The 18,212-nt window shown below is 40.3% G+C and overlaps 1 protein-coding gene and 1 pseudogene across 2 annotated transcripts; both read left to right on the plus strand.

Moving 5' to 3' along the window:
* Positions 1-479: 479 nt before the first annotated feature.
* On the plus strand, positions 480-10,067 carry LOC137267546 (cornifelin homolog). Of its 2 annotated transcripts, none has more exons than XM_067802024.1 (4): positions 480-781; positions 6,194-6,439; positions 7,167-7,303; positions 8,529-10,067. In XM_067802024.1, the coding sequence occupies exons 1-4, from the start codon at positions 775-777 to the stop codon at positions 8,619-8,621; spliced, it is 483 nt and encodes a 160-aa protein (XP_067658125.1). In that variant the 5' UTR covers positions 480-774; the 3' UTR covers positions 8,622-10,067. The 2 variants fall into 2 exon arrangements, with proteins under 2 accessions (XP_067658125.1, XP_067658124.1); XM_067802023.1 differs by lacking the exon at positions 480-781 and adding an exon at positions 3,185-3,211.
* Positions 10,068-11,377: 1,310 nt separating this feature from the next.
* LOC137268788 (cocaine esterase-like) lies at positions 11,378-17,575 on the plus strand (annotated as a pseudogene).
* Positions 17,576-18,212: the final 637 nt, after the last annotated feature.

Consider the following 18,212-nt stretch of genomic DNA (forward strand, 5'->3'; position numbering starts at 1 on the left):
GTCTTAATTCTCAATTTATGTCTTAAATTCATAGTAGACTGTTTTCGTTCAGAATGGCAACATACTGGTGAAGAGGTTTTATATGGTTACCTTTGAGGCCTGGGTTCACTAGGGAGGTCGGAAGAATAACAACTTTCTAATATGTCTTTCATCGCCTCCATGAAGTGTGATACTGTAAGTTATCACTGCACGATAACGCTTTGGTTGAGTGCCTCCTTCCAGGAACCAACACATAGGCTACTTTCATTCATGGTGACCCGGCACATCGTTACGTGCCGCTCCATCTGAGCGGCATTAGTGGACAATCTTGATAAATGGGAACCATCCAAATATGTAGGATAGATAAAATAGTTCAAAGATAAGCACCGAGGCTACCGTGCCGATCTTGTCTGAGAACATAACACCCCTCTCATTAACCCCCGACCAATCTGTAGCGGCAGATTTGGACAACGTGGTGTGGAATACATACCAGCCTTCTCATATGGGATGAGGTGTACCCCTTGCTGGCGCACGCGCTCACGTGCGAGGCAATCGCAGACTCCCCTTCCGGTTGCTGGTGTGTTCCGAACTGGGCCAAAAGTAATTGAGACGATTTTAGTTTGAGTGAAGCTTTGAAACTGTGGCGGTATCAAGTACTTCACCTACATCACCCTCTGCCATAACTACTGCCATATGAGGGGGTGCTGACCAGAAACAGTAACCTTCAAAAGCTGGACGCTTTACGAAACATTACATGAAAAGCTGGAGCCTTAATTTGTGGAATTTGTACAAGAAATGAGTGGTAAGATAAATATTCTCCTCGCTTATGTGCTCAGTGCATGCTCCCTTCTCAAAGCGATCCTAAATGTGCAGCAGTGATGTGCGGGATGTTCACAGCATTCCACCACAAGGGGCCCAACACGTCTCCCTCATCTGCTTTCACCCTGTTCATAGTGATCTGTGTTTTGACATTAACTCAAATATTGTGTGTTGTAGTAGACAGCTGTATGTGTGTGTGCTGGCAGAGTGTGGGGTGTCTTCCGCTATGGAGGCAACATAAATCGTCTGTATTATATCCTTTGGTGAAGACGAACAAACGCTGAACTGACATGTTACACACATGCATAAGGATAATGCGATAACCTGTGGCGTTTAAGTAATAACCATTTCACATTTATCAATTTCAGATTTCGTGAATATGTTTTACGCTTAGTGTTTTTCGAAGTGTGTTTGAATGTGAAAATGATATGTGGTAGTATACTGATAGAGGTAATGAGTATATTAACATACTGGTGATATTTATCTAATTTATTGTTATTTATTATCTTAATATGTGTCCGTATAGTATATAAATACATATATGACACGACAGTTTGTTTCTATACCCAACACTCATCAGTATTCCAGGTCCACGGACGCCATTATACCTGTCTATCTGTAAGCCAAATTCGGCACTTTCCAAACATAATATGGTATATGGAATATTCATACCTTCTGAGTGATTACTAACTCACCACATACTGTCATTCAGTGATAGATGACTCCACTTCCGTTACGTCATGGTATCTCAAATCAACATTCTCAATGCGTTACACAAGCAGGAATTATCAGGGTTTTATCTTGATGATAACTTTTTGCAAAGTAATAGAATAAACTAGTAAACTCAGTTTGATCTGGAGTTGACTGGAAGGTGATAGGTACTGATAGGACTGACGTTACTTTTGATTCTGGATCAACACACATACGTGTATTGTACATGCCCTAGTACTGGACAGCACCTCGATTGTGTTTAGGACGTACCAGTGTCTGGTTGTGTCCTGTGTGATATTTTGATTCAGTCTGCCGTGTGATCTTTCATAAAATGTCATGCATCCTTTCTTAAAGTTCAAAAATGGAATTAATTATCAAATGATAACCCATGACCTATGGTATAACATTAGTTTAGCATCGATGGAAATGTTTATTTTATATTTCTTGTCCGACTGGGCAGTTATCGTTCAACAAAGTGTATGTTTCTGGGTCATCGTCCCAGGCAGTGAGGAGGGATAGACTTTCTCTCAGTCGCTGAACCACACCATTTCGCTTCCGCCTAGCCTGTCTCACATACCTTGAACCACACCATTTCCCCTCCGCCTAGCCTGTCTCACAGTCCGTGAACCTCATTATTTTCCCTCACAGTCCCTGAACCACACCACTTCCCATTCGCCTAGTCTGTCTCACATACCTTGAACCACACCATTTCCCCTCCGCCTAGTCTGTCTCACAGTCCCTGAACCTCATTATTTTCCCTCACAGTCCCTGAACCACACCATTTCCCATCCGCCTAGCCTGTCTCACATACCTTGAACCACACCATTTCCCCTCCGCCTAGTCTGCCTCACAGTCCCTGAACCTCATTATTTTTGTCTAGACTAAGGATGGATATCCATGGATATAAAATTTTTAAAGTAACAAATAAACTCAATATACTGAACATGAGCCAATGTGAACTGGTAAATCTTGAACACGGGAAAATCTAGACGTTGTTTAGATTTTAAGCAATGCTGTGAGGGCTAGGCAGTAGTCAAACTAATGCGGGACATGGGCTGTAAGAGAGACTGTATTTTCCCTTTCGACCAGCTTTTTCTAAAGCTCTACATGAAGCAAGCCTACATTTCCTCAAGTTCTCATCCAACTGGGCTCCGTTTCAATATTAAGGAATTATTTGTTTCGGTCAAGACTACGGTGTGTATATGCATTCAATGATGTCAGTAGTTTCTGAAATGGTGAAGCTCTAAATGTTTATTTGAAGAGCCCTGATAGCCGAGACTTTTCTGATATGCTGAAGCCTTAGGTTTCCTCAGTGTCTGAATCGCACTGGGGCTTCTTTACATTTCAAAGGAAAACTCAAATCAACGTTAATCTACATACTGATTATATTTTGTATATACAGGATGCTCCATCCCCAAGGTGACAGGGAACTGCAAGTATTTAACAATGTATTTTATCTCATTGATTCATATTCGCCTTGTTTAACTCAGTTCAGTTAGTTCAGTTCAGTTAATGCCAGTGTTATTTTGAAACATTTCCTCTGTCATCAATATACTACAATCGCCACGACAATCAGTTTGTTGCAGTGCCTAAGCATATATCTATCTCCGTGTTCCTAAAACAGACTCTACTACGCAATGCACTGTGTGATGTCTTTCCCATCATCCAGAGGGCGAGAAGGTGCACCGTTAAATGGATCTCGGTACGGAATGTCAGACTGAACGCTATGTGTGAAGCAATAGTTGGCGCACACACGAGAACATAAATTCTACTTTTTTCGCAAGTGGCAGTTGTGCGCTGATGACGTAGAACAACAGTGAACAGTTTGGCCTCAAGATAATATCTATCTAGTTGCCATAGAAACGTGTGTGTTTTAGTTGCTTAAACCCATATTCGTGGTTATAAGCAAGAAAACTACAAATTGTGTGTATGCTGACAAAGAAAGCGTATATAATTATTTCATTGTCTCTCCAACCTCCTGCACCCAAGCCCCGTTGACCTGTTCAAACATATTTATGATAACAAAACAGGGCTCATTAATGCATATTTTATTACATGATTACATGATTACCTACAATTACCCACTAAACCTAGTCTGTCTTACAGACACTGAAACATACATATCCGAGCCCACGCCAGTCTACAAAATGTGGCAAGTCTAATGACGAATGTCTCAGAGCTCGCTTTCAGCATATCATATGTATTTATTCTCACTATGAAATCTTTTCTGCAAAATATATTCATTGCGGAGACTAGTTGTTAGTCTATCATTAAACCCTAATGGATTTACCATGATTGTTGTATACATAGGATTCAGCCACAGTGTATTTCGGTATAATGTTTCCATAATATTCCCGTCGAATTTGACGGGAATTGAAAGTTCGAAGATTTTTTCTTCGAATTCATTTCCAAAGCGCTTGAGTTTGACTCTCGGCATGGCGTGAGACAGTGATAAGCTTGCATCCGTCGACTGCTCGTGTAACGTGGACCCTTAGAAACACTGCCGGCTTTGAGGCAGGGGTCAAAGGCCAAGTTGATTTTCAGATGACTAGCGCTGTATTGCCAGTATCAGATGACTGGTAACACCGGGGGTAGTTATGGGTTATGAATGCTGCTGGCGGGATGGGAAGTTCAGTAAGAACGTAGACGAGCTGAATATAGTCGACAGGGAGTTGTAGTGCAAGTTGAAGTTTGATCAGAAATAATCGTCTTTTCGGAATAGCACGTGTCATTGAAATCCAAGTTGTTAAAAACTCCTCGTTCTCCTCACTGTAAACAAAACTGTACACATTGTTCTCAAATCCGAGTATTTATGTATCTGCTCTAGCCTGTCTATATCTGTTCTTACTGAGATCTGCTCCAGATGTGTCATTTACGCGCTGATACGAAGAGGCTGCCTTGAATATTTATCTGCAAATAATGACATTGTTAAATCTGGTGGAGCGAATTGGTCGTACTCCTCACGGAAAACCATGCTCTTACTATTTATTGCCGTCAAAGACACTAGAGAAACGGTAATACTGTCTGTATGTCCGACGAGCGGACGAGTTGTTGCCCCTCTGTCTGAGAGTGCTGTCTGCTATCACCACCTTAGTTGTATCTTGTGTACAATCCTTCACTCTTTTACATTCTTTTGAGCCTTCTTTGTATCCCTAACTGAACGCTTTCGAAAACAGATCAGTTATTTTTCAGTGAATAGTATTTGAAAACGAAAGAATATATTTACGCAGTTTCCCATAATACGTACACACAACAGACATTATACGGACACACACAACAGACATTATACGGACACACAACATACAATATACTGACACACACAACATACATTATACGGACACACGCAACATACATTATACGGACACACACAACATGCATTATACGGGCACACGCAACAGACATTATACGAACACACACAACACATCACAAGGATACTTCAATATCAAACTATAATAACATATAACCTTCGCTTCGGGTCCGATTTTCCACATGTGTCCAATGTGTGATGGCCTCTTCTTCTGTACCCCGTCGTTGCTTAAATATTGCTAAGTTACAACCACACTCACTCATGCACCCATTTTGACATCATTTGCATGTTGCCCGTCCATGAACCATACACACTGGACGTGCTTGTCTCAGTTGTCACTGATTCATTACACTAAAGAGCCTGGGACCTCGACAAATTAATGCTCAGTGACAATATAGCGCTTATTTAAACATAACACTATTCCGATTGAAAAATAGTCCCGTGAGATTGTAGATTCGGATCCTGACGGAATGTACACTCCATTTAGTTTGTTTGACTGGAGGTCTACTAACGCTTTAATAACCTTGACAGAAATATACCGTGAATAAAACGTTAAGCGCCACCCAGTACATTTTGCAAAAGTGTAGGTTGGCACGTTGGAAATCTTTCAGAAACAACATTCTATCATAATTTGGTTTAATACGTTTAGTTTAAGAACAAAATCATAATGGAAATTATCTTTACTTTCAACAGGAGGCATGCGATTTTGGAAAACGTGCATTTTGTTTTCCTCGAAACGTTTACTTTCCTTTGAAAAGTGAAAATTTAGAAATGAATATTATATGGTCACATGATTGTCACTTTTAACAAGTGATACCTAAATTTAATAGTTTTGTATAAGCCCAACAGGAATAGTTAGTATTTTGATTCATTGTAATTTCAAATGATTATGACATCCCTAAACAGTTACCAAATGACCCTCCTCTAAATATGGACTGGTCTTCTCAATTACTTCAGCCTAACATTTCCACAGCTTCACATCTTAGTTTTGAAATAGGCTGGCGCTTTGCTTTTTATTGTCGGTATAGATAGTTCCCTTTAAATTCGTATTAGGACCTGACAAAATCTAGACTTGCTTCATTTATGGCTTTGCAGACAGGGTTCGGAGGGACGATAAATACTACGGTTCAGGGACTTGAGACCAGACTGGAGACATTTTAAGGCGTTAGCCTTTTCATTATGAAGAGAAAAGTACGACATACGCAATTTAGTTTTTAAACAAAAATAATAACAAAGCAATCTTAGTGTTTGTGACTACAGCCTCTGGTCCTCTAGTTTTGCCTAACCTGAGGTTAGATTCAGCATCTTTTCATCTCAACAGGTATTAACTTCAGCGAATTTTGCCAAATGCTAATTGTTTAAATGATATTGTTGCAGTGGATGGTCGAACTTCCCCAGAGGCCTGGAATCAGAGCCGGACCCCTACTGAAATTGACAATGATCTGGACGAGAGGTCTACCGCTACCCCAACAACCCCAGACCAAACTTCCATTGTGACGTCACAACCCCGACCAACGCCGAAGAAACTGACCCGTGTGCAGTTGTTGATGCCCGCAGACGATTCCTGCAGCGAAAGGGAATGGACATCCGGGCTATGCGAGTGTAGCAAAGGCAGACGAAATTGTACGCGACTTCCAGACATGTCGTAAATAACTGTCATGACCGTATCATGTTTCCACATCTGTCCATCTCATCATGAGTTGAGATTTTTAACAAAAGCGCGTCTTTTTACTGGCCATTAAAATTGAAAAAAGACCCACTTAAACTGGAATGGTGAAAGTAGCGGTACTCACATGATAATCATTGTTTTAGAGTATCATATTAAATGGCGAATGGGTAGCCCATTGGTTGGCCAGAGAGGGTTCTACTCTCAAACTGTGGAAGAGATATTTCATGCTCTTGGTATCTTTTTCAGAAATATAAAGCCTGACATGACTAATCGACTCTAAACAATCACTGTCGGAGTTAGAACTGGTCTTCAGCAACCGGTACTCGTCGTAGGAGGCGACTAATGGGATCTGATGGACATGCTCTCTGACTTAGATTGATACATGACATCGTGTCCCAACTGATGGGCACTCATGATATCAGTCAGAGGACTATCTGGTCCAGACTCGATTATGTACTGCCGCCATATAGCTGGAATATTGTTGAGTGCGACAATATACTATAAACACTTTTGATGCTGAAATAAGTTCCATTCTGCGTGTATTAAACAACAAAAGACTTACGAAGTCGTAATCTGTTATAGGCTGCATGTATTAAAACCAAAGACTGCACGATGATTTGATCTGTATGAGGCTGCATGTACTAAACAAAAACTAAAGACTGATACTGTGATCTGTTGCAGGTTGCATGATGAGCTGTTGCTGGCTGTACCACCGGTACATTATTGCAACCAGGGTTGGGGAGACCCCCTTCATGTCCCTCATCCCATGCGCAGCCTTTGCCCTCCGAGTCAAAGTCAGGACGCTATTCAGTATCAAAGTAAGTTACAATGCATAATGATTGCCCTGGTGGTCGGTTTACTTGCAGTCGCGGATGAATTGACAGCAAGTGACATTTTGAAGAGTCCATGTCACACTTTACATATGTTCAATAGGTAATTTTTGTGTAACAACAGGAATACATCGAAGAAGAAGCACACGTAAAATGAATCAGAATGACCTGACATTAACAGTGCTAATCTAGTCGGCGACACATGCCACGTGTCTCTCCCGTGATCGTTGACCCGCGATAATAGAGTGTTTGAGTTGTGTACACATTATTTTCTCACACCTAGACAGCAACGGTCCTCAAACAGTGTTTGCACTCAGTAAACCGGAACCGGAAGAAGTTGCTAAGGACCGATTTAACTCAACAAATGATAAGGGTACATTTCAAATGGCAGATCTGGACCAGCGACCTTTATGTTATAGTATGGGAACAACGATCAACTAAGCGCCGGCATTCCTTTGTCAACATCAAAGTTCTATATTCCTGTTGCTACAATGTGTGTGAAAGTCTATTTGTGCCAGTAAATATCCTCAGTCACTGTCACGATCAAGTGAATTTTCATGGGGTCATTTTAGAAATATATCACTCCCTCAGACATGTGACGTTATTATACACGTTTAAATCATGCAAGATTCTGACGTAATAAATAATGGTATCTTACCATATCTTTCCATATTTTCTACTTTCAAATTTCGATCAAGTGAATTATTTTGGATTAGGCAGGGTTGTTATCGGGTTAGTCCGACTTGACCGACTGGCTCGCAATCTTTTGAAATTATTTAGTACGTTGCATGTCAATACTACCTCAGTCATTCTAAGTGACACCTCTTCATATTCACTGTTTATTACTCGCCCGTTGAAGATACTGCAGTGTAATATTTTTACGGCAATATTACATTAGTGTAATACCACTTGACGTATGACGTCAAAATGGTTCAAAGTTGTGACGTCACAATGCTAATGCCGATGCTTGACTCGGAAAGCTGAGAGTGGTCACACTGTAGGAAATTTCGCGGCAGTTTCTGTCAATTTATGTTGGCGAGTAATAAACAGAATACTAAATTCGCTTCCGTGAAATATCATTTTTATTAAACTCGTGAAAGATTTTGTGTCAAACTCGCTTCCGCTCGTTTGATGCCAAATCATTAACTCGTTTAATAAAAATGGTATTACACGGAAGGTCGTTTAGTATCCTCTATGTCTCTTCTATTTTCAGGGCTCAATTCTCCGGGACTTTTGGGCAGCTCTTTGTTGTGAACCGTGCGTGGTTTGCCAGATGACGAGAGAGCTTGATGACGTCGGCCTATGACGGCATCGACTATGCAAACATGCAATGTTTTTATCAGATCATCCAATCACACGTTACGTATGAAATGCCAGCATGGAGTTCTCTGACAGAACTGTGTATATGGATATTTTCAAGGACATATGCACTCCTCTCTTGTTGCTTCGACTGAGGCTGTGACAGTAACGACAGTGAACGGCATGATGACCACTATTTGAGACATTGGGGAATCCAAGTTGCCAACGAAATCATCACGCTGATGGAATATTGTTATGCAAGTTGACTGTTTCAGATACATCCGACATTTCACTCATATCTTCATTGCATATTCATTGTGAGAGAGACATGTGACGTTAAGGAACATTTTTCATTTGAAGACAATCTGTAGTCCGTTTGGCTCAAAAGCGGACTGATGAATTGCAGTCTAGCTCGAAAACTAATAACCATAACATACTCAATGAAACGCTGAACATACCAACTCTGTGAGGGTTTTTTTGTAGAATATCTTTTTCTTAAATGAAAAAAGTTGTTTAATAAACTGTCATTAAAATATTGACACAGTTCACAATTTGTTACGAGGGAGGGGTGCAGAGAAAGGGACAGCCGGGTGTGCAAGGAAGCATGGAGACAGCACAGCACAGGTTAATGAATAAATAACTTTCTCGGTACACTGTACACTGTACGCTCCTCCCTCGTAATAAATAGTGATCTGTGCAAACATTTAAATGATGGTTTGTCAAACAACTTTAGTATTAGGACAAAAAAACACACAGAGTTGGTTTGATGTTTTGATTCTGATCAGCGTTTCATTAAGTATGTTATGCGTATTCTTTTTCGAGTTACATTGCAATTCATCGGTCCGCTTTGGAGCAAAACGGACTATAGTATTGTCTCATGATAACAAGATAAACATCAGCATCAATGGAGAGTAAGACAAGTAGGTACAGAGCCTGAAAAAGTGTTCTTAATGGCATACCTAAAATAACATACGAGAGTTCCAGTAAGTAAGAACGATTGAACGCCACGTAGTAATTCGGGGATCGTTTGTGGAATTTAGTTTCCGAGCTGTTTTACCACTATTATTTTACGAACCTAACTATGTGGACAGTTTTATATTTACAAGGACAATGTTTCAGCAACACATTCTGTCGATTGACAGTGTTTTTCCGGGGAATCGAATAGAGACTGATCCTTTCACAAATGTATTATGTAAGGTCTCGTTAGGACTCGTTGATATGAGTAATACATGCAAATATCACATCTCAGCTATGTTATAAGATTGCTTGAAACAGACAATTAAAATTGCAGTTAATATTGTAATATTTTTAAACAACTAGCTCAATTTATAATGTCATTCCCCATGTTGTTCCCTGTTATTATTTATTATGCACGATCTCTTCAGTGTCTACAGACAAACTTATGAATGAAACCATGTTCATTTAGATAGTAAATATACACTTTTCAAATAAACTGTATTATCTGCTTTGTTCAACATATTCCATGCATTGTTTCTGAGCATCAGCTTGTGTCAGCTATGAGAACATTTCGATAAATGAGCGTATATTTACAGCCACCATCCTTAGCCCTGACATAAACAAGTGACATTTGACTGCGTCAATTATAGATACGCGAATTAAATGAAAAGCCAGTTTAGCAGTCCTCTGTTTCTAAAACGTAATGGAAGGGAAATAACTCCTCTACGCCCAATTCAATAACTTATCTCGGGAAGTCGGACATATCAACAAATAACGTTTAGTCCCTGGACAAATTTAATTTTAATAGCAACAAATAAACCCATTTAAACTGAGAAGGGGCACAGTGAGATGGGAAGTTCAGAGAATTCTAGACTTGCTTTATTTGGCTTTACAGTATTGCTTGGAGGGCTAGGCAGTGAGGAACTAATTTGGTTCAGGGACTTTGAGACAGGCTGATTACTACCATGTGCGTGTGTTTATAAACAAAGCCCGTCCTCCCGCATGTTAGGTTACAGACGGAACATGGACTAAGAAGATTTAATGTATGGTTCTTAGTTTAACAATGTAGGTAAACTTGGTATACAACAGTAGGCATCCTGGACTTGACGTTAGGTATACAACAGAAGGCATCCTGGACTTGACGCTAGGTATACAACAGTAGGCATCCTGGACTTGACGCTAGGTATACAACAGTAGGCATCCTGGACTTGACGTTAGGTATACAACAGTAGGCATCCTGGACTTGACGCTAGGTATACAACAGTAGGCATCCTGGACTTAACGTTAGGTATACAACAGTAGGCATCCTGGACTTGAAGTTAGGTATACAACAGTAGGCATCCTGGACTTGAAGTTAGGCATACAACAGTAGTACACGACCTGCTTTGTGTGACTTTTATAACTCTCCTGAATATGACGTTAGGGATATGTCGTCATGGGACCAGCCTCCACAACCGGTATCTATCGACGCGGCGAGCCTTTAAGCAAGATAACGATTACAAATACACTGAACCTGATAGCCCCACGCTCTGCCCAGCGACGATGTCTCACGCAGGAACCAGTAAGATAACAGGTCACATAACTTCCCTTTAGCACAGGACGCCAAACACCACCCACGCGATGCACAATACAGTGGCGTCCCAAAAACCGAATTGTGCAGACAGTTCACAGCTTAAAGTCAGGTCTCTTATTTCGTATGAATGCCTTCGACACATATCGAAAATGTATAAACAGTTATTACAATATAATTATGGTGAGGTTGCATTGGTACACTGTAAACACGCCTACTTTAACATAAACGGCACGATGGAGTACAAATATGTCATCCATTAACCAGCCGCTGTCGTAGCTCAAAGCTCAAACATAAATATTCACAAAAATTATATAATAACACAGTTGTTGAAGAAGTAAATAACTGGTTGAATTTATAGGTAGACGGACTGTCGTTGTACACTTGTGATAATTAACACTTTCTTAAATTATCACACCAGTCACTTATAAGTATAAAGTGAAATTCATCTTCTATTCCTGAATTAAATATAGGGCGAGTGAGTTGATCATGATCAACTCCCAGCCACCGTCCCTCATTAATCTTCAGTTCGAGAATACGCTGATCCTAGTAAGACTATTTCTGTGTTTATGTTTGTTAACATAGTTAAATATTGTTCCGGCTCTAAAAGGCTTTATATTGACTGTACAGCTTATATCTTGAACCTTCTTCAGTTGCACTATTCCATGTATGTATATACATCTTGAAACTCTTTTAAGCATTTAAAGAAACTGGAATTCATTACCGACACCTTGAAATAATCAAATATAACCAAATCCATATGAAAACAATACATTAAGCACACGCGAAACAGTTATCATAACCACAATTATCTTCATACATTAACAAGCTTTTGGGCAATTCTTTGCTGATGCATATTTAAAAAGTTAAAGCCAGTATTATATAAAACAACATTGTGCATTTATATACAGTGGGTAAAGTTCACATTCACCACAATCACATTTGGTGCCTGGGGACCAACCTTTAAGAACTTCTTACATGCAATTAAATGTACAATTTCAATCTTATAAAATTTATTAATACCCAACATTTCGGACCCTCACAAAAGAATTGGTTGAATTTGGGCACCAAAGTTTTAAAGAGAACAGAATAGTCAATATTATCCAATTTATGTAAGTTGTGCATTACCTATAGAAGTGCCCTTTAACCCCGTGATGATCAATCCTACATACATTTATTGTATTTAAACGAAGCTGAAAGAAGTATACCTAGCCAGAATCAACTGTTAAAATACTTTCCCCTTTATAAAGCGTTTTCTCATTTCTCGCTAATTGTCCACCTAAAAACAACAATCTGAGGTTTCTCTACATTAACGTCAATCCCCACGTGTCTGCATGTGATTCTAGAATTACTAAATGTCTCTGCAAAACCGACACAACATCAGAAACTAAAACCACATCATCAGCAAACAGTAGTTATTAAATTTCTAGCACATCTGGGACTAGAATGCAGAATAACCTGGTACTATATTATTAATTTCTAAACAGGCTTTAAAATAAATATAAATACTTTTCATTGTCCTAAGCATCTTTCCATTTATACCAATTGCATAAAAAGAAATCCCCAGGTCTTTGGGGAGTCTATAAAGGAGACAAGAAACTTCTTTCTCTTCTTCATTAGGTTCTTTGTAATGACAGCATACAGCGTGAAAATATTATCTACTGCTGAGTATCCATTTCCAAACCCAGTCTGGGTTCTTGTAAATTTGTCTCTTAGAGTAGCCCAATTTGTCAGTCTTGCCGTAAACATATATGTGTACATTTTACTGAAAGTGTCAAAAACTGTCTAAATCAAGATCTTCAAGTAGTTTACCGTCTTGGACAGATGTATCAATATGTGTGGCCGGTAAATGTATGCTTTGGAAAACATTCTTAAAATGATCCAGCCAGCTATCAAGTTGAATGTTACAGCGTCTGTTGTCATGTCTAAAATATTCCTCAACTCCACCAAACTCTAGAGGTATCTTTACGAATTTAAATTTTTCTATTCTAGTAATCATACTTTGATACTGGACAAACATTTTCATATTTGTTTCTCATTTTCCAGTACGCACGTTTACTTTCACATGGCGTCTAAATAGCCTGAAATGTTGTGGTGCTTCTTGTTCAGTGTTTTTAACTTTAGAGATTATACAAGCCTATATTAACACCAACTGACCCACTTTTAAAGGATTGTTTTCATACATTCCGATGCGGAAGGACTCGCTTTTACAAACATATCCAAACTGTTATTAAGGTTATCGTCGACTCCATCCGCTAAGTGAATATGACGTTAGGGATATGTCCTCAGGGACCAGCCTTCTGCCGATCCTGGCTCTATAAGTTGCTACATCGATCATCTTGGCAGTGTTTGATGTTCCAGAAGACTTTAGCAAACAATTGTGCGAGGCAGAAATTCATAAATCATGTAACTATTTTGAGATTTTGAGAAAAGTTGACCTGCCCATTCACCTGTGTGTCAAGCTTCCAAGGGAGGTAAGATCAGCTAGGATATACTACATAAGATGACTACCGGACCACATGTCAGCCTAAGGAACGCCACAACCTCATATACACTTCAATATCCAAGCTGTGAGAACACTGAGCTCAGATAACAACTTTTAGCAACGGCATATACATGTAACAGGGTCATGAAGGATAGTGTTGATAAACCTGAAAGCTGTTCTCGGACGTCCGTATACCGTTCGATGTAGCGCTGTTGTAATCAATCAGCTGATTACTGAAGCCATGTTGGTTCTCCCTACTGCAGGGATGGAGGCACCAGTGATAAATTCTACCTCTACATGGAGTGGTGAGAACCAGTCGGGACGAACCGCCTTACTGTAGCTACTAAAGAATCCCGTACGCGACGCTTCCAGATGGAGATCTCAGATTCAGAAATCCTCAACCAAACCTTGGAGTTTCAGACATATTTAATGCTTCGAGCTATTAACAACAGTTACCAAGGGAATCAGCTATCTTTCTGCTGTGATGTTGGGCACACAAAATTTGGATATTTGTTATTTGTGATTATAGGCATAGAACCCCAAAATAAATGCTGAATGTGCAACTAGGTTTACAGCTCCACGATAACTGGTTTTGTTCTCTTTTTGTCGGTACCTTCAATGGCTATAAGCGGATTAGGGTTAAAGGTCGGCAGAGGCAGCACCCTCCGTGTTTATCTAAGCTTGGGGGTTGTCTCATACACCTGGGTTTTCTCACATGCCATGTACTCTGAACACAGTTCATAATAATTAGTGAACTCAGTAATCACCAGTAATCAATCATGACGCGACGAGACCTGTTATAAGAGAAATTTTTGACTTTCAATCTTACAGTCAACAATGGCAGAGGCACGTGTTCAATTTCTTCCCACTTCCAGAGGTGGACGGAGTATTCAACAGTTACAAGTTCAGATGCTGGTGATGCTGTACAAAAGGTTGCCCTGTCCATAAACACTATCGACAGCGTTGTTAGGGCACGGGGATATCCACGACCATCTACCAGACGATACCGTACTAAAGGTAGATTCATTTATCAATGGCTTGAAGGAACTCGTGACAGTAGATCACAGACCAGTGCCAACCATCTACCAAGAAGAGATAAACAGTAAGTCTCATAAATATCATTCCAGATATTGATGTCTTCAGCTGGCAGTCACGAAATATGTTCAAGCTGATTAACATCATCAAATCTGGACAATACCATACTGAAGTGACCGTTATGAAACTGGAAGCCGGTGGTTCCCTTCGACCAAAAAGCAGAAAATATCGACAACTCGACGGGAGGACTAATATCCAGAAATACAGACTTTTAAGTGGCACCATCTCACTACTTGTTTACGGTGACGCAGTGTCCGATCTGGTGGGATTGTTAATTGAAATGCGGCTAAATTATACGTGATACATATGTAAATTTAAATGTGAGTGATGTAAAGTTCATGAAATTTTCCATGATATATTGCATATTAAAATGTGACTGTGAAGTCTGTAATTAAATTTTCTTTCCATGTGTAAATTTAAATGTGACTGTGCTGTGATGATAAATTAAAATGTGGCTTTGTAAACTTCAGTGTAGTATATTACCTTCTTCATTAAGGTATGTTGTGAAGTCTGAGACGAACCCTGCTCAATCTGCTTGTTTTAAGGATTAGTACAGTCCACCGCTTGTAATCCCATAACAATACCTGCGGGCAAAAAGAGAACATGTCGATGACTGTTTGCTGTAAAGCTAGATAAACAGCGCCGCGATATCTACTGATTTTGAAACTAGGCATGCAGCATAGTGTTAATTGCAAGGTATGAAACTAGGCATTTCACACCATGATAAATGCTTATTATGAAACTAGACGTACATCACCAAGGTTGTAACGCCAGGCATACAATATTATTGGGACAAAGTACGCTACCTTTCTCTCCTGGCTAAAGCGCAATCCGTATCTCATGCGCCTGTCTAGGTGACTCTCACGTACAGAGACTTACTGACAGTGCAGATCGTAGAAAAGTTGTTGGTAGAAAATCACAACCACATCCTGGAGTTTCAGACATATTTAATGCTTCCAGCTATGGACTACCCTGTCTCCAGCAATCGCCTATGCTCCCTTTGAACTTTTCCTTTCCAGCTATGAGCGAAGATTGTCTCACGTTGAATGTCTTCCTGCCAAATACAACAGATGTCTCGTCCAAGGTGCCAGTAATGGTCTGGATACACGGGGGAGGATTTGTGTATGGATCTGCTTCTATGTACGAGCCGTGGCAATTGGTGACAAAAGGTGACGTTATAGTCGTCACCATTCAGTACAGATTGGGAATATTCGGATTTTTTAGTACCGATAATGACGTCGCACCGGGTAACTACGGATTGTGGGATCAACATCTGGCAATCCAGTGGGTCAAGACCAACATTGAAGCATTTGGTGGTGACACCAGCAACATCACCATCATCGGAGAATCTGCAGGGGCGGCGAGTGTAGCCTATCAGGTGTTGTACCCGGGGTCAAAGGGGCTGTTCCAGAGAGCAGTTCTACAGAGTGGAGGTGCCACATCTCTCTGGGCGATCAACAGACATATCAAATTCTTAGCGATGTTTGTTGGAAGCAGTTTAGGTTGCCTTGGTGATGACCCTGATTTTACCAGTAGACAAAGGGCCATGGTCGACTGCATGAGGACGAACGACAGTACGAGAGTGTTAGCCTATTCCTATGTTCTTGGGACACCAGCCTACGAGTTGATGCAGTACACGTGGGTCCCCACCATTGATGGAGTCTTTGTCAAAGACGATCCCCAAGTTTTAATGAGAGACATCACATTCTTAAATACCACGTGTATGAAGGACATCGACGTAATGGTAGGGGCCAACAACAACGAAGGTGGCTTCCTGCTTACGAGTGCTCTAGCATTCGACAGGGCATACGATTACTCATACGCTACTACTATCTTCAAACAGAAAGAGTTTGACACAGACATTCTCACAGCAGTTATAACACTATCATTAGGAGCTAGTACACCATCCATCAATGATATCGTTAACGTTGAGTACACCTATCCCCGACCACCATCCGAACAGCCACTGCCTCAAGAACAGGTACTTTCAACATACGGCGACCCCAGTTTCATAGTACCGACTGTCCTCTTTGCCAGAACGCACGCATTGTTGAAAACCAACAAGAAGTGTTACTTCTACTTATTTGACCACTATCCATCTTTTGCCAAAGATAGCCATGTGAAGGGAATGAACCATGGAACAGACACATTGTATCTGTTTGACCTAGATCCGGCCACAGTCAAGATGCTTGGCTACTCGGGGAACCTGACATCAGAGGAGTATCATTTGGCAGACACGTTTGTCTCTTTCATTGCTGACTTTGCCAAGACTGGGTACGTCACCGTTTTCATTATTATGTCATCATTTCATATCCATATACTGTGTCATCAGCTAAATATGCTACGTTATAATAATAATTTGTCTAAAGTAACATTAGTCTAAAACTAGTGCGATACTTATACATTCGCTCGTATGAGGGAAATATTCGGCAGTCTTTCAAAGTGCACACTTTATGTTCACAGTAATCCCAGCCCTGCTGTTGAAGGAAAACTACGACAAACATGGCCCGAATTCAATATGGCCAACCAGCATTACCTGTCCTTCACAACAAACATGTCAGTAGGTGACCATGTCTACCCTAGACGAATGACCCTGTGGCTGGATATCATCCCCAACCTCAAAAACATTCCCACTACATCTACAGCTTCTTCATCGTCTACGTCAACTGCAACGTCAACTACAACAACTACAACTGGCCCTAAGTGGTTTGGACTGGACGCCCACACGGCCGAGGTGACTATCCTGGCCCTCATTGTAACTCTGTGTGTTGTGGCTCTGTTACTGTTGACAATAGTCATGTGCTACTGCTTGAAGAGGAAGAAACTCGTGCTTGAAAAATATACATTGACATGAGATTACCAGACAAATAATCATTGTATTGATCATATTAATGTGTTCAGGTTGGAAGATCATATTTAAGGCCTCTGTGGACATTTTTCACCATCACAACACTCAATTTTAGGTTCCTCCACCAGATGCATCATCAACTCATTGTGCAAAGCATAAAGAGAGATATTACAATTATTCTTTTTTTTTTTTGCTTTTCAAGTAACTTCTTTGTTTATTCATTGGTTATTAACGTACATTATTATCTGAAATTCAGTTAGACTTATGACTTAAAGTTTGAATTATAAAGGTAGTTTATAATGGTAACAGTTTACATGCAATTGTTTCGTCCTGGTGGCCAGAGGGTGAGACAATGTCGATGATGCTGGCGCTATATCTTAGGAGGTTGTATGCGTGTTTGATTGTTGGTGGCGGCGGTGGGTATGAGTACGAGCACAGAATCCTCATGCATGGACATGACAACTGCCCTGCACAGGTTTTCGTAAAGTTGCACTGTTGCGATGTGTTTTTCTCAACATTTCTTTTTTATTGCGAAAATCTTAAATCATAATGACAAATTGTTTCAATGCATGTAGTTTACATCCCCGTGTAGGCTTTCTGGACAGAACAGCCGAGGCAGCAAACTCGTATCCTTCAGGGTCAC

This window comes from Haliotis asinina, chromosome 16 (assembly GCF_037392515.1).
Source record: "Haliotis asinina isolate JCU_RB_2024 chromosome 16, JCU_Hal_asi_v2, whole genome shotgun sequence".
NCBI classification, from domain to species: domain Eukaryota; kingdom Metazoa; phylum Mollusca; class Gastropoda; order Lepetellida; family Haliotidae; genus Haliotis; species Haliotis asinina.

What these genes read in the sequence shown, in the direction of transcription:
- LOC137267546 (XM_067802023.1), top strand. An exon ending in TAGCAAAGGCAGACGAAATT is followed by an intron (nt 6,440 to 7,166) that starts GTACGCGACTTC and finishes GATCTGTTGCAG; the next exon opens with GTTGCATGATGAGCTGTTGC. An exon ending in GGACGCTATTCAGTATCAAA is followed by an intron (nt 7,304 to 8,528) that starts GTAAGTTACAAT and finishes TTCTATTTTCAG; the next exon opens with GGCTCAATTCTCCGGGACTT.